The 16,492-nt window shown below is 41.8% G+C and overlaps 1 protein-coding gene across 1 annotated transcript; it reads left to right on the top strand.

Moving 5' to 3' along the window:
• Positions 1–252: 252 nt before the first annotated feature.
• On the top strand, positions 253–14,893 carry pes (pescadillo). The gene is made up of 15 exons (XM_076270132.1): positions 253–370; positions 1,205–1,284; positions 1,477–1,630; positions 2,070–2,179; positions 2,275–2,446; positions 2,610–2,699; positions 4,296–4,412; positions 4,517–4,594; positions 5,001–5,090; positions 10,720–10,850; positions 11,334–11,459; positions 12,230–12,414; positions 12,586–12,740; positions 12,868–13,035; positions 14,462–14,893. Exons 1-15 carry the CDS (start codon positions 347–349, stop codon positions 14,546–14,548), a joined length of 1,767 nt encoding a protein of 588 aa, XP_076126247.1. The 5' UTR covers positions 253–346; the 3' UTR covers positions 14,549–14,893.
• The last annotated feature ends 1,599 nt before the right edge of the window (positions 14,894–16,492 follow it).

Below are 16,492 nucleotides of genomic sequence, written 5' to 3'. Positions count from 1 at the left end.
AAACGCGCGCAAGCACGCACTCGCACTCATCATCACTTGATCTAAATCCAAAATGTAACTTTATACCCAAATTAAATTTAACTGAATTCAACATGTGCTACAATGTAATGGAGATTTTAATGACATGAAAACGATTCAGAGCATGTATATACAATAATCGTTCACCAAAATAAAAAAATTTCTCAGGCATATATGCAGCCAACGCGCAGAAAACTGAGGTCCTACTACGTAGGACACAACAGACACGTGTGTTGCTTACTCTTGAGCAAGCAAGTGGACATGCACCTTTGCCTGTTCGTGGATTTTATACTTTTTTGATTGAACTCCCCTGGTTTGACATCTGACAATGGGTGGATTGCAAAAGAAAAAGGTAGTAGAACAACCCATATACATCAAACAACGAATGCAACCTATAAGAAATTGGATTTATGTTGTACACCAACCTTAGCATGGATGCTACTGTAAATTAGACTGCTAAACTAACGCTAGCTAGTCGAACTTTTTTAGCGTAGTTGGATAAAAATCTTGAAATCTTGGCCTTTTTTTAGCACAACCAGAAGGACCACACTGTTATGTTTATAATATGCACTGCTCATTTGAGTAACATTTATGTTAGTCGTTGACAATCCAATCCTAGTCCATTTCGAATTTTGACTTTCTTTACTACGTAATTTAGCATGGTTTATGCTAGCTCTAGTTAGTTGTTTACTACTACAATCGACAGTCACTTGTTACTACCTGTTTTTTTTATTACATTACTTCACACTTTTTCCACTGTGTAAATTACTCATTATAATGATCTTTCGACAACAGAGTTATGTTACTTACTTGGTAAATTGGCAGGACCACAAGGTTTATTAGCCATGTGACATGGTGTGTAGCAGTTACATGCACTCACTTAAGCTGTCTAGTCTAGTGTACCTTACTCTGAGTGCACAAGGAGCATCCAATTATGTTTCGAAGCGCCCAAAGTATTTTTTTGTCATTTGATTTTATTTATCAAACTAATGCAAATGAAGACTTTTCAGTAACATTTGTACTTGACTTAGTATTATTATGTGCTATTATAATAGGCTAAAAACGGCCCTTTATCATTTATAAACAAAGTTGTTGCTTGATATTTAAGGCAGTAGATATGGTCCTGTTTGATCTGTGATGTATTTTTTTGTGTGTGGCTAAGCATCATTTATTTTGACTTCTACAGTACGAGAGTGGGTCAGCCACAAATTACATCACCAGAAACAAGGCCCGAAAGAAGCTACAGCTGAGCCTGGCAGATTTCAGGTAGTGAAACCATTCCTGGGATAACTGTTTCTTGCATTAATATGACAACCTGCTAAAAATTATCCGTAGTTATTTCAACCATATCCGTGTGAACACTGTTCTTGTCACAGATGAAGCTCCGGTTTAAAACAGAAGACTACTTTATAGTTCAGTGTCTAAAGGACTGAAATAGTTTGTTTACCCTATCTGCAGGCGTTTGTGCATTTTGAAAGGAATCTACCCTCATGAACCAAAACACAAGAAGAAGGTCAACAAGGGTTCCACAGCCCCTAGGACCTTCTATCTTCTGAAAGACATCCGCTTTCTCCTGCATGAGCCCATTGTGGGGAGATTCAGAGAGTATAAGGTAGGTTCCTCATCCATTTCAGTATGTAATAGTTCATTACATGTACTGCAATACTCTGTCAGCAGGGAGAATGAAAGTGCATTAACTCTGGCTTTGTGCCTTGGTCAGATTGTGTATTTCTAATGTTAGCCAACTAAGTTTGACTCAGCTTATTTTCCTGATGAAAAGGAACACTTGCTTTGACATAGAGCTCAGGCTCTAGCATCTCGACTTAATGGATTTCATCACCTTGAAATTAGATACATTAAGTGTATGTATTTTTGAATGCAACTGGAATAATGTAATGAGCACTATTTTGTTGCAGTGTTTCATCTGTCTACAGTATTAAATGGGAATGTGTTTGGCCCATTGCATGAGTTTTTCATGCCCATAGGAGAGTGGGAGCATAAATAGAAAGTGCTGTAAATAACATAAAGTTGGTCGTCTGTGTGTCGTGCAGGTGTTTGTACGGAAGCTCCGCAAAGCTTACGGAAAAGCAGAATGGACTGGGGTGCAGAGGTTAAGGGACAACAAGCCAAGCTACAAATTGGACCACATTGTGAAGGAGAGGTGAGAACCGGGTGCATTTTCACTATTCCTCCAGTAGATGGCGAGGTATAGCTCCAAATAATATCACTGACGTCTGTTCACGCCTCCGGTCTCAGGTACCCCACGTTCATTGATGCTGTGCGCGATGTTGACGATGCCCTTGCCATGTGCTTCCTCTTCTCCACCTTTGCCCGCACGGGCAAATGCCACGTCCAGACCATCCAGCTGTGCCGGCGACTGACCGTGGAGTGGATGAACTACATCATCACCTCTCGCGCTCTGCGGAAGGTAGGAGACACACACAGCTGGTTTGAGGTTGCTAGGCTACGAAACCTCAGGAAGTACTAAAAGTGCTTACTGCCATTCTGCTGCTGTTATGATTGTAGTTTTGAACAGCTTGGTCTCAGACTGCTCTAGATACTCTGAAATAAGTCTTGTGTCTGCCCATCAGGTCTTTCTCTCCATCAAGGGGATTTACTACCAGGCTGAGGTTCTGGGACAGACGGTGACCTGGCTCGTGCCCTATCAGTTTGCTCATGACGTAAGTATGGCATCGTCTGTCATGTCGACTTCTAGCAGCGCAGCTTTTAACATAATCAGTGGGATCATGTTTCGTATCTAATGTGCTTTCTCCGTTTACAGTAGAATATGGTGTTATACTTTCAATTGAATGTGTTGCAATGTCATTATGCAGAAGACCCTTTGTCCAGTGTTTTCATTTGTTGAGTTTTCAGTTGTCAGTGCAATTTGATGTTGAGAGCGGAATGTGTTGAGTGCAGAATCTGTGTTCCAGAATCACTTCCAAGTGTTTTGAATCTCAATGCTGCCTTGCACATGCACGCATGGAAAGTTCTGGACAGCATGGATGTTTATTTTTTCTTATTATAATACTTTCTAGTCCACTGCATTAACAGTTGGTGCCCTTCTGTTGTAGTGGTCAGAAAAGGATTGGAGGGTAAACGGACATCTGCACAGAGCCTTTCCCTGATGGTGATATGTACATCACTCTGGCCCTTCCTACTAGTGGATGCATAATGTGTTACATTTGCCTATGCATAGTAAATATTCCTTCTGCAACCTAAAGACTTGTTCGTTAATTATGTGGGTGACGATACTGGAGAAATATTGCTGATATTTGAACTCAACAGCCAAACAAATAGACTCTCCCTTCAGTGCCCCATGGGTTGGGGGTGCTAACTTATGGTACCTGTGTCTGATTGGCTGCAATAGTATTGTGCATATACTTCGTTTGTTTTCAGATTACAGAGCCAAGGTTGTGTAGGACAACCAGAGTTTTTTGCAGTGTTCACACAGAACCACTCTCTAGCAGATTGCGAGGAGATAATTGTTCAATGTGGCAAAAAGTGTATTGGCTAAGAATCACTTACTTATTCCTAAAGTCTATTAGCCCATGTATAATTCACATATTAGGGAGAATTGCCTTTACAGTCCAGTCCTTGTGGCTATTAGCAAAGCTGACCTGCTGAAATAATGGGAGCATTGATTGCATTGTGTGCAACCCCAGAGGATCTGTGCCATGTGCATAGAAAAATATGGAGTGCAGGTAAAGTATGTGTGGCAGCTTGTTTTGGCTTAACCAATGTTGAGTTAGAGATAATTGAGTCGATGTGCGATCTTGACTGACATGTTGACAGAAGGTTATCTTTTCAGATTAGACCTTTTTTGGGGGGGGGGCAACAAATAGGGGTAATTATCTTCTTTGAAAAGGAAGATATCTTTCTACCTCAGGTTGGTAAATGGTTAAGAGAAGATTTGTTTGCGTCGTGGTTAAAAAGTTTTAAGCAGGGCCTTACGCTGTGAGCTGGAGCAGATAACAATACATCTATGTTCATTGGCCACTGCCTGCTCGATTCCCAGAGAAAGTAAGCCAGTAAGTATAAAACTGTGGCCTCGAAAGGTGTTTGATTATGATGTTGAAATGCATAGTGTTTTATTAGAACACCTACTCCTCTTCCATTAAGTTGGAGGTTCGATCTGTTAGCGGGTGCAAGTTGCATTGTGCGGTCAGCATTGATCTCAAGTCTGAGACTTACTGCAGTGCTGATAGAAATAATCGGATAAGGAATCTAGTGCTAATAACCAATTAATTTGCTCTTGTTTGACTTCATTTTTGCAGCACCCCACTGATGTGGACTACAGAGTAATGGCCACCTTCACAGAGCTTTACACAACCATCATGGGCTTTGTCAACTACCGTCTATACCAGACTCTCAATCTTACATACCCTCCCAAGGTACCTACTCAACTTAAGCTTTTCCTCTTGACACAACATACTGTATTGTCGTATTACAGCAGTAGAATATTGTGGCAGCGATTGAATTGCTTTGCTTTTCACAGCTGGACATTAAATCTGAAGCAGGCCTAAAAGCAGAGCACGAGGAAGGCTATGCCATGGACTCTGAAAGCTATATGGAGGTATACATCAGTCTTTCTCTGAACACATTTATCTCATAATGTCCCATAAACATTTCTTTGAGTGAAGGAGACTGTATTGTACTTTACTTTTGTTGCTCTTGCCATACTCTAATGCTAGTGTTGTTATCCATGATGTAGAGGGCACCTTGATTGTGGACGAAACATTAAGTATTCATTGGAAGATGTGGTGTGTGTCAAATTCATAGTTGATGTTGTAACCAGACAGCTGTTGGTTCTCATTTGAATGAGTCACTAATACAATGTCTGGAATCAACACACATAGAAAACCTTGTTCTAAACTTGCTGTGTTATTAATTTATAGGTAAGCGAAGGCATTAGATGGATCAGAAATATCCTGTTTTGGCGTGAACCTTGAGTGTAAACGTTTGTTCCGTTTTGTCCTCAGAAACTGTCGGCCTTGAGTGCCAGCTTGGCTCGAGTGGTCAACACGGCAGAGGAAGAAGAAGCAGAGGCTGACCACTTTCCTGCGGAAGGGGTAAATATTCACATAACTTTCACACAGTAGACTATATGAAGAGTTCAGATGCAAAACCCTCTAAATCCATCTTTTACTTTTAAATGAGCATTTTTTTAATCAGGCTCCTATAGGTTTTTGCCTATAAATCAATATTTCAGACCAGGAAGAGAGTGGTATTTAGGGGGTTTTGAAGCTAAATTATTTGATAAACGTATACTGTGTGTGGAGAGCATTCACTCACCATTGTTATCTCATTTTTGACGGAGGTGGCGTTTAAAGGCTTTTGCATCTGAACTCTTCATATGCAATCACATACAGTTAAGCCTCTAATTATGTATACCTATACCGCATTTGTATTTGATACAATTTTTTTTCACCATTCACCAAGAAAGCAAAAAATGCTTTCCCCCTTTATATCTCCAGCACAATCTTTATGTTGATATTCTTAGCATGGCCATATTTTTATTCTCAACGGTAACCAGCTGGTATGATAGCTGTGCAGTATGTGTGTTAAGAAAAAACTCCCTCCTGGTGACTTAAGAGGCGTGCTGGTAAGGGATACTAGCATCCATGAGCTTTAGCTCCCTTGCTAGTGCACTCACGTCCCAATCCCAAGGCGCTACAAGTCACGAGACGGGTGCAGAGGTGAGCCGGTCAAACATAATGCAATTACATATAGATTGAAGTGTTTAGGGTTGAGGATATGACTTGATTTGTAATTTGTAAACATTAAAATAGTCCACAATTCGTTTTTTTTTTTTTTTTTTAAGTATATTTTTTGGGCTTTTTATGCCTTTAATTAGATAGGATAGTGGAGATTGACAGGAAGTGAATGGGAGATGGAGTCGGGGTGGGATCCGGAAAGGACCACGGGGCGGGAATCGAACCCGGGTCGCCGTCGTACGGTGCAGGTGCCCCAGCCAGTCGCGCCAATTAGGTTTGAGGCAATGTTGGATCCAAAGTGTGTTTACTTATGGGAAGAAAGTTTGTTTTGTGATAGTTTGTGTGGGTTGTAAGGTGTGTACAGGGTTACAGCAATATAATACAATAGGTACATTCCATCATAATTTGGCTCATTCTCAATCTAGTCAAGTCAAGTTTATTTATATAGCGCATTTCATACACAGAGGTCATTCAAAGTGCTTTACATAAAAAAAAAGCAAACAGTAATAACAAATAAAAGCATAGAAGGGCAATATAATCAAAGAATAGTTAAAAAGGTAAAGATTATAATAAAAATAAAACATAAAACGCACAAGTTAAAATAATTTAAAAATGAAGAATAATTAACACAAAAAAAAGCAAAAGCATTAAAAAAAGTAACACAAAACAAGGTAGAATAATTTTCAAGGCAGATTCAGAGTTTGTAACTCAGCGCAGTTAGCAGAAAGCATCTGAGAACAGTTTGGTCTTCAGCCTAGATTTAAAACCTTTTTAATGTCATCCGAAAGTTGGTTCCAGAGCTGAGCCGCATACATCACACCACATGATTGGCCGAGGAAGGGGTGGAATATGTGTAGACAACGGTCATATTGGCGTGACAAACTAGCCCAATGCATTTCTATGGAGTATTTTCTGAGTGCTGTGTCTCCACATTAGAAAGTCTCTGTCAAAACTGACTAAGACTAAGATACTTTTAGTTTTCTTTTGACTAAAACGACGAGACTTTTAGTCGACTAAAACTTGATTAACAAAAATTATATTTGAATGAGTAAATATGACAAAGACTAAAAAGGACATTTCGTCACAAGACTAAGACTAAGACTAAATTAAAAATAGGTGACAAAATTAACACTAGAATACATTGAGCCAATCATATGGTGTGTAGTGAAGACATCGTGCCAATCATGTGTTGTAATCTCGCCGCTGGAGCAAGATTGGTGTCGTGAAGCCTTGCGCACGTGCAGTTAGACCCAAAGACTGTGCCCGATGAGTGCCCATAAAACGTTGGTATATGGCCGCCGAGTGGAGGGACTTGCCTAAAAGGACTTTGGTTTTAGTCAACACATTTTAGTCTTTTTTTTTTTTATAACAAATTATTTCTGATTACCATTTGAGTCAAATAGTGTTTCACACATCTCAATTTTCCAACAATATTGTGTGTCCACAGGGCTACTCGTCTGTTATAATTACTCATTCTGATTTTTTGTCAGTCAGTATGTTTACATGCACAGGTAAGTCGAGCTACAGTTATAGCTCGGCTGGGATTTGACCATAGACAGTAAAAGATTTGACTGGACCACTGTCATATTCGTAGACCAGTGTTTCTCAAAGTGTGGTCCGGGGATCACTGGTGGTCTGCAAGCTATCCCAAGTGGTCCGCGAGCAGACGTGGTAAAATATAATATAGATGAGTTGTTTGCAATATTGAACCAACTTGTATGTAAAAACAGTTCTGCAACACTGTCTATGTAAGATATGCCAGTTTAAATCATACAGTATGAATCCACACAATAAGCAAGGTGCAAAGACAATAAGCAAGGTGGTTCAGTGAGTAAGCCTATTGTGTAGACTTAATTATAGGCTACTGTTGAAGTAGGTCTAATCTTTTTTTTAGCAAGGGTTAGTTAAGTGGTCCTGAAACTGAAAAAGTTTGTTGAGAAACACTGTCGTAGGCCAAAGTATTAATGTTTTACTCCGCCTCGCTAGATGGCGATATGCGACCAAACACAACGCATTCCCCAAACAGACTCTCCATCTTAGCCATAGCTAACTTGCTAGCGAACTTTCCATATTAGCTTACTTGCTAGCAAACTTTGCATCATCAGTCTAACTAGTTAAATAGTTGACATTACATGATGAACATTTTTGTATGGACATTCTGGGGGATGTTAATTTGTATGAGAGAAGCTTCAACTTCTGGGTATGTAGCATTGTGGCATAAAGCTTAGGTAGTTATCTTGCTAAAACTGGCAGAAATCTCCAGTGTTCTTGTTCCATGTAGTTTCGTGTTGCAGCCACAGGGTTGTAGCCACAGCACGTAGACTAGCCTACAGGAAAGCTGTTGCGTATGAACTCATTTGGAATATTTTAAAACGTAACAGCTAGATATTCTGTCTTCTCATTTTGTAGACTAAAAAGAAGAGAGTCAACAATAATGCATCTTATAGTATATAGATAGATGTATAGATAGTCTTAGTCAGTGTTTCAGGACATTACTGCAGTCTCGTCATCGTCTCGTCTTAGTCATGAAAAAAAAGGTCGTTGACAAACATATTTCCTCTCGTCTCGTCTGACGAAATTAACACTACCGTATAGCAGCTAAAAGCTGCTTCACCATGTTTAGTTCTAACAGCAGGTTTTACTAACAGGTTTTTCAGATGGGACCTGAGAGGATGCGAAGGTGTGTACTGCTGAAGCATATCTGATAGGTATTTAGGTCCTGCTCCATTTACTGATTTATAAACAAGCAGTAGTGCTTTAAAGTCAATTCTGTGACTTACTGGAAGCCAGTGCAGGGACTTAAGAATTGGAGTAATATGGTCAGTTCTTCTAGTTTTTGTGAGAATCCTAGCTGCTGCATTTTGTATCACCTGAAGCTGTTTGATGGTCTTTTTAGGAAAGCCTGTGAACAGTCTATTGCAATAATCAACCCTGCTGGAGATAAATGCATAAATGAGTTTTTCTAAATCATGTTTTGACTTCAGCCCTCTAAGTTTGGCAATATTTTTGAGGTGGCAAAAAGTTGATTTAGTTATCGGTTTCATGTGGCTGTTGAAATTTAGATCACCAAGATTTTTAACAGTATCCTTTGCTTTCAACCCTTTTGTGTCAAGAAGAGTGGCAACCCTAAGTCTTTCCTTCTTTTTACGAAATATAATTACTTCAGTTTTTTCTTTGTTCAGCTGAAAACAATTTTGAGACATCCAGGTGTTGATTTGTTCTATACACTGACACATAGATTAAAGGGGACAATAGTCATTTGTTGACAGAGCTAAGTAAATTTATGTGTCATCTGCATAGCTATGATATGAAATCAAATTATTTTGAATGATTTGTCCAAGTGGGTAGCCTGACGTCACCATTCGCAGTGATCAGTCCAAGGGCTTTCAAATTCCCTCTGCATGCAATAGGATAGCACTACAACTCATAAGTCCCATGCATTTTCCAACCAGCGGAGCTAGTTGGCTAGTTCAAACTTAACTTGTCACGCTGTTCGCAAACAGCAACATCCATCTTCTTTGTTTTCAAGTAGAAGGGAATTCACTCTGAACCGTTGCAACTCTGACATCAATCATACACGATGTGATTGGCCTTATCGAAGTTTAATTTTTCAGACCGAAGTAATCAAAATACCCATTTGATGCTAGGAAGGTGGTTAGTTGTAGCCTAGAAATCTAGACGCACCCTAGCGGCGGCAAATTAATTTGCTCAGCCTGTACGTCTAGTATCAAACCATAGGGATTTCTATTGGCTGACGCCGTGGACGTCATCCAATCACAGCGCTCTATTTTGTTAGAGAGTCTTAAGGCGGGCTTAACAGGATAAGGACAGTCCTGCGAAGGTGAACAACAAGGAAGGTGGCTATGGCGAACGAAGAGCGGTTGTTTGAATCGGCGTTGACGTCAACTTTGGAGGAGTTGGACTTTTTTTTTTTTTTTTTCATTCCTTTCGAAGAAGGATGTATTTGCCGTTTTGCCGACCGGATACGGATATGGTTGTAGCGCTGGCCTATTGCATGCCTAGGCAGTTTGAAAGACAATTCTCTGCCCGCCCCTTGGATTAAGCGAGGTGAATGGTTCGATTCCAGACTATACATTTCAATGATATACGATCATTCATCCAGGCTAGGTTAGTTGATGAAAGACTACTTTTTCAATAATTTTGCCAATACAAAGTAGATTTTATATGGGCCTGTAATTGTTTAGCATGGACATAGGCGGGAGACTGGTGTACAGAAGATTTAATGATGCACTCCAGCCATTGATAAACCCTAAACACTCATCATAGTTCAAGAAAGATACATATTTACTTTGTTTTTGTTTGCAAAAAGATTCCATCATGGCTTTGAAACAACTTGCATGCATCTCTACTCCGTCTGCCTTCTCTCTGATCTCTGATGTGAGACGTCTGGCGTCGTCATTCACACTGTCCGCTTATTGGTCCACCATCTTGGTGGCTGAATGAACTGCAATACGAGTGGGGTTTCCATACTGTATTCTCAGAGAGAAAATTAATGGAAGAACCAGGTCATTAGTTTTGCCCTCTCTGGGTAAATAATTCAGAGCTTACCATGCTTCATTCAGTAATAGGCATTGCCATTCAAAATATTATTTGCATAACACAGACAGGCACATGATTTATACAGGGCACTCACTGGAGTTAGAGGTCAGCAAAATTCAGATCAAACGAGACTTGGTTGTTCTACTTCTACACATTGTTAAATGTGTGGACGATGACGTTACCCTCTAATTGCCTCCACCAGTGTATCAGTAGGTAACAAACAAGCTCATTGCCAACAGTTTGACACCTTATGAGAGATGTGTTGAACAAGAGGGTGAGTTGTCATGGTTTCCCGTTGAAGGTGTGAAGCAAACAGTGTGATGCAAGCAGGCGGGGTGTCATACCCTCACCTCTCTGGCTCTGCTTTACCTTTCTTTCCTTTCATGTGAATGTGTTGTTAAATCTCCATGCTGTTTGTTTCCAGGAGGACGTGGCTGACTTGGAGGCTCGGGAGAAGGAGCAGAAGGAGCAGGATGCCCAGAAGCGTCTCTTCGAGGGCCTGAAGTTCTACCTCAACAGGGAGGTGCCCCGCGAGTCCTTGGCCTTTGTCATCAGGTTAGCTGGGTGTCTGCATGGAGACTAGCGACTATGGGGCTAGACCATTGTCTCAGTCCTGTCTCTTCCTAAGATTATAAAGGCACACGTCATCTAAATCTGTACATCTTCCCACACACAACTGCAGATCTCCACTGGAAATAAAAATATATGGTCTGAATAATTATCCTTCCATCGGTTAAAGGTTTTGTAAATGTAAAAATGTACAGTAAATGTAAAATGGCGGTTCCTGGTATGCTTCATAAAAATGCTCCTTCCTTAAAGAACTTGGATATTTACAGAGCAAATAGTGAAGTGGTTTCTTATCTAGTTTTGCTCAGATTAAGGAACTTTGTTCCTCGCTCCCTAACCCTAACCTCCAAATGTTCATTCATTTTGTTGGCTGTGTTGACCCATCATGAGTCAGTTTCCCAGTGAGCGGTGGAACACATAGATTGTGCATAGTAGTGCTAATTAGCGCGTCTGTCACCCCCCCTCTCTCAGGTGTTTCGGTGGCCAGGTGTCATGGGACAAGTCTCTGTGTATCGGTGGCACGTATGAGGTCACAGACGAGACCATAACGCATCACATCGTGGACAGGCCAAGCATAGATAAACAGTACATCAACAGGTAAGTGGCGACTACTCTCCTCCTGCTGCTCTGGAATGATGTACGGAACAAGCACTGTGTTTGTGGTTCTTGTTTTTAGCTTGCTGTTATGTCTTCATGATGTCTGCTTGCGGTTATGCCTCTATGACGACATTGAAATGGCTTTAGGCGTTCAAAGTTTTGTTGGAATGTCTGTTCTGTGTGCTGCTTAACGCTGCTCGTGTCTGCAGATGTTCCAATAGTTTTCTTGTTCTTGGGGTTGCTGGGGGGGGGGGTTTGTGTCTTGTTTTCTGCCCCACTTTGCTCAGAGGGGTGACCAGGCCAACAGTGGCCTTCTGTGAGACACCCAAGTCTCAATGGCACCCTATTATGGTGGGCTTCCTGTGGGAGGAGGTCCGTGTGGGCGGAGGTGGGGGAGGGTGATGCCGGCAGTCACACATGATGGATCCTCAGCCCCCCCCCTCTCTCTAGCTCTGCTTTACATAGCAGTGGGACAGAACAGCCTTTATTCCAATAGAAGCCACCCCCACACTGACATGCATGTGTAACTATATACAGCATTCACTTGCATGTTGTTGTTTTCACAAAGCTATTATTTCTCTACCTGCATGTATTCTGCGAGCAGTTCATGTGCAAAGCTTAAGATATTAATTCTGAAAATGCTTAATTGTGTCTTTAGTGTGGAGGAGTCTATACTAAAATGCATACAACTCTCATTGGCAGTTAAGGGAAGTTCCACTATCTTCATACAAGTCCTGAGCTCACCAGGTCAAAACTTTCTCTGTCGACAGGTACTACATCCAGCCCCAGTGGGTGTACGACTCCATCAATGGCAAAGTTAAACTCCCGGTTGAGGACTACTTCCTGGGAGTCAACCTGCCCCCTCACCTCTCCCCCTTCGTGGAGGAGAAGGAGGGTGACTACGTCCCTCCAGAGAAACTGAAACTCATGGCTCTTCAGCGCGGGGAGCAACCAGGTAACATCCACCCTTCTGCTCCTCCCCAGACTCAGAGATCTGTTGTTGTTATTGTTATTATTATTATTATGGTGAAATTATTAACCACTGAAAGCTTAGATCGGCTCAGTTAGTGCGGATTTCTTGATTGGTTTTTAACACACTAACTCTATTTGTACCCTGTACTGGCAGAAGGGGAGGAAGAAGAGGATGAGGATGACGAGGAAGACGAGGAGGAGGAGGATGAAGAAGAAGAAGAAGAAGAAGAAGAAGAAGAAATGGATGAGGAGGAGGCTGAAGAGGAGAGCAACCTGAAGAAAATCGAACAGCAGCGTGGCCAGGGCAAGGTAAGAGATGACCCTCCCTGCTGGTCCTTGGACTCATTGAAGCATTCATGATCTGAATGCTTGTAAGTCGGCTTGTCTGCCCTTGCGTAACTGCTGTTAGGTGTTAACGTGTGCCTGTCCTCACCAGGTGCCCTTCGTGAAGGTGACCCCTGGCAAGGTCAAGCATGAGGACAGGAAGCGCACGGAGCAGGAGGAGCAGGCCGAAGAGAAGCGACTGGCCATCATGATGATGAAGAAGAAGGAGAAGTACCTCTATGACAAGATCATGTTCGGCAAGAAGAGGAAAGTCAGAGAGGTGAGTGCAGTAGCATCCAGCGATCACCAACTGAGGTGTGGTGGCACCTTTTCAAATGGATCAAAAGCACAAAATAGACGGTGCATAAGATGGTGGTCTTCTCCTCAAGAAAAAAAAAAAAAGATACAGTGGCTTGCAAAAGTATTCAACCCCCTTGAAATGCATCACCAGAACAGCCTTTATTCCTACAGAAGCCACCTCACACTGATATGCTGTTGTTAATTGTGCTTTGTATACAGCACATGTAAATTTCGTTGTTTTCACTAAGTTATTATTTCACAACTTGCAAATGTTCTGTGAGTAGTTCATCTGCACAGCTTAAATCCAACTAAGAGGCTATGGTGCCACAGTGCAGGATCATTATCCATCAACCAAGTTGATCAATTGGGGCGAAACACTTTAAAACAATTTGCAAAGCTGATAATGTCTGGCATCAAATCCCTGCTGAAAAAAACAGCATGACCAGCTTAACACTTTGAGTGTCAAAAACGCAATATTGCATTTTTTGTTCCCATGCGTTGAGTGCCATAAACGCAATATTGCATTTTTAGCTTTTTTTTAAATTACGAAAATAGACACTCTAACACACCTTATGTGCGATTTTGGGAACTCTATGATGAATAGAACTGAAATAGATGAAGATTGAAAACGCACAATCTGGATATTTTATCTGGACATTTTATCAAAACTCTGCTTTTGATGGTTTCCGCTTTGGGTCGAATCAGTGAAGCATGCACGTCAGGTCAAAACCAGGCCATTTTTGTGGGTTTATCACTAGGTGGCAGTCTCGCTAGGTCACTTCCTGAAAACTTTACAGGCAACACTTCATATTTCATGAAAGACGCTATATCTCCATTTCTAGAAAAAAAACAGGGAATTTGATGAAAACTAGCCACTGTTTAGCTTGGGATTTCTCAGGAACAAAGGCATGTAGAAATAAATGGTACTAAATTGTACGCACTGAGAGCTTAAAGTCTCACCTTTCAAACGAGCCATAGTATGTGTCCATAGCTATAACATAGAATACGCTGTGGCTCTACAAACATCGTCAACAATGATCTAGATTGCTGGCACTCTGAGCCAAAGCTTCAGAAAACAGCGCGACATTCAAATTGTTAATTAAGGTGCTTTGCTGGTTGACCAGCTTGTTTTACCACCCAATGATGGTTTTCAGCAGCTTAATTCAACTGCTTAATTCATATGAATTTTTGCAACAGACAATAATTGCAACAGACAAGCAAGTTCTAGCCTTCAGAAATGTACTAAGTAATAAATGTTTACAATGAAAACTCTGATTGGGCGAATATGTTTAACTGTGATTTGCAGAGGGTTTGAATACTTTTGCAAGACACTTTATATTTAAATGCTCTTAAATTGTTTGCTTTTGGTAAATTCTGAATTGGCTAAAATTGTTGCTTCCCTCCAGGCAAACAAACTGACTGCGAAGAGGAAGGCCCACGACGATGCCACCAAAACAGACAAAAAGCAGAAGAAAGCAAAAAAGACGCAGTGAGCACACACTGACACCATCACTAAGGACTAGTTTTATTTGTATTAAAAAATATGTTGCCAGAAGCAATGTTACAATTGTTTGATCTGTCATTATATGATAATCAGTGAGAAATCCCTATCATCATGTCAGTCTGATCGGATGTTTGACCAGCAGTAAAATACATGCCTTTGGTCTCAGTACCATTATATTATGACATTTAATCCAATGTTGTAGATTGTGATCTATATGTGAAGTAAAGTTTTTTTTGTCAACTTTTTGTCTGTGCACGGTTATTAGAATTCAATGTAATGGGAGTTTTGTACAATGAAATGCAAAAAATAAAGAGCCATTTTATTGTTAATCATATATTAGATTTCAAGTGGGACCTTCACTGACTGCTTTTACAGTTAAATAATTGACCAGCTTTGGAGTGGGGCCAAGCTTCTTTTTCCCCTACAACAGAAAGGCTCCAGGCCTGAGTCTCTCACACACTGGTTTAGTAGATCGAAATAGACGAGATGGGCCACTAAGGTTTCACTTCCCTTGACCCAAGCCAACTGACACCCTTCAGTCCTTCATCTGACTGCGGTGTCTAGTAGACCGGGACACACCGCCCACCTGTTGGCTGCTTTGCATCTTTAATGCCCCCCCTGCACTCCACTGTAGTAGCCCTGGGTGCTCTTCTCACTGCCCCACAAGCTCTTGGCATTTAAAAGGCCACCCAGAGTGGACAGGGCGGTGGAGCTTCGACACAGGACGGGTGTGATGTTCAGCTGAGTGGGCAGCCGTGACAAGTTTTCCACTGAGCACGTGTGTGTGTGTGTGGACATGAACGGCCGTGACCCCTACGGGGTAGGTGGTCGTGACGAGTGTCCGTCCTTCGCCCCTGGCTGCTACTGATCTCGGGTGGGCAAGGGGCCAGGCGAGTCATGCCCCGAGCGGCTCAATCTCCTCTTTCACGGGCCGCCGCGGCCGATCAGCATTCTTCTCGTGCCCGCCCCAGTCCTCGGCTCGGCCTGGCACTGCGCGCTAGAGGCAGCGGGGTGAGTCCCGACCAACAAAGAACCGAGTGTTGGGCACAGGGCACTGCAGGGAAGGGTGGGAAGAAGAGCATAATCCATTACTTGATACCTCCGTGCCCGAGGAGACTAGAGCTAGAGGCCCAGAGAAACTGTCTGGAGCAAAGGCTGCTCAGCAGCAAACAACAGATGTATGCAGCTTTGCCCCCGACTTGTCTTAGTGCTTTGTTTACTGAGTTAGTGAGCCTCACTCAAAGACTTGAAAATCTTCAAAAGACTTCAAAAATCACATAATTTTCATTTGCAGCGCAATAGGAATGGCATGATAGTATTCTATTATAGAATAGATTTTGTATGGTATGTCCGTATGGTATGCTTTTAAACAAGACGGTTATGCTCTCTCGGAGAACCCATATGTGAGACTTAAAATGGATACATATTGACATTGGAAATTATTTCTCCCAGCTTCCTTGATATTTGTTTTAATTTTAGAAACTTTTTGAACTAGAATGCTTTCCAGCCCTGTAATGTAACAGTACAGCGCATATCAAGTGTACAGTCAGCCTGAGGCTATCGGGGAAATGCAGAGCCCAGTCAAACCTACACAATCCCAGCCTTTGTTTGTTCCCAAGACATTATGCACTTGCATTATACCCATTTACAGTCCCCATCTATCGACTTTCAGCCTATCTCTGCTCAATGGATGTCTGTGTGTGGAGATCTGTGCAAAACAGAGGCTATGCCTTCACTCTCTCCCTCCCTCTTTACTTCTCACTTTCCCTCCATCTCGCTCACGCTCCCTCCCATTGTAGTCCAAGTCACACCCACTTGTAGGCTGCCTGGTGCTTTGTCCCATCGAGGCTGCTGCTTGACGTCAGCGGTGACAGAGCGAGCCTCTGTTTCTGCTTGGTTGTCTTTTCCAGAGTGTGCACCCTTGCTGCTCAGA

The sequence above is a fragment of the Alosa pseudoharengus genome, unplaced genomic scaffold, assembly GCF_046254945.1.
Source record: "Alosa pseudoharengus isolate Yale_2024_CS ecotype anadromous, Long Island Sound unplaced genomic scaffold, YU_APseudo_1.1 YU_APseudo_1.1_scf_6, whole genome shotgun sequence".
Taxonomy (NCBI): Eukaryota; Metazoa; Chordata; class Actinopteri; order Clupeiformes; family Clupeidae; genus Alosa; species Alosa pseudoharengus.
The sequence above is the reverse complement of the archived record's forward strand: the minus strand, read 5'-3'. Positions and strand labels throughout refer to the sequence as shown.

What these genes read in the sequence shown, in the direction of transcription:
- pes (XM_076270132.1), top strand. Translation starts at nt 347, where the DNA reads ATGGGTGGATTGCAAAAGAAAAAG. An exon ending in GATAAACAGTACATCAACAG is followed by an intron (nt 11,460 to 12,229) that starts GTAAGTGGCGAC and finishes CTCTGTCGACAG; the next exon opens with GTACTACATCCAGCCCCAGT. An exon ending in AGAAGAGGAAAGTCAGAGAG is followed by an intron (nt 13,036 to 14,461) that starts GTGAGTGCAGTA and finishes GCTTCCCTCCAG; the next exon opens with GCAAACAAACTGACTGCGAA.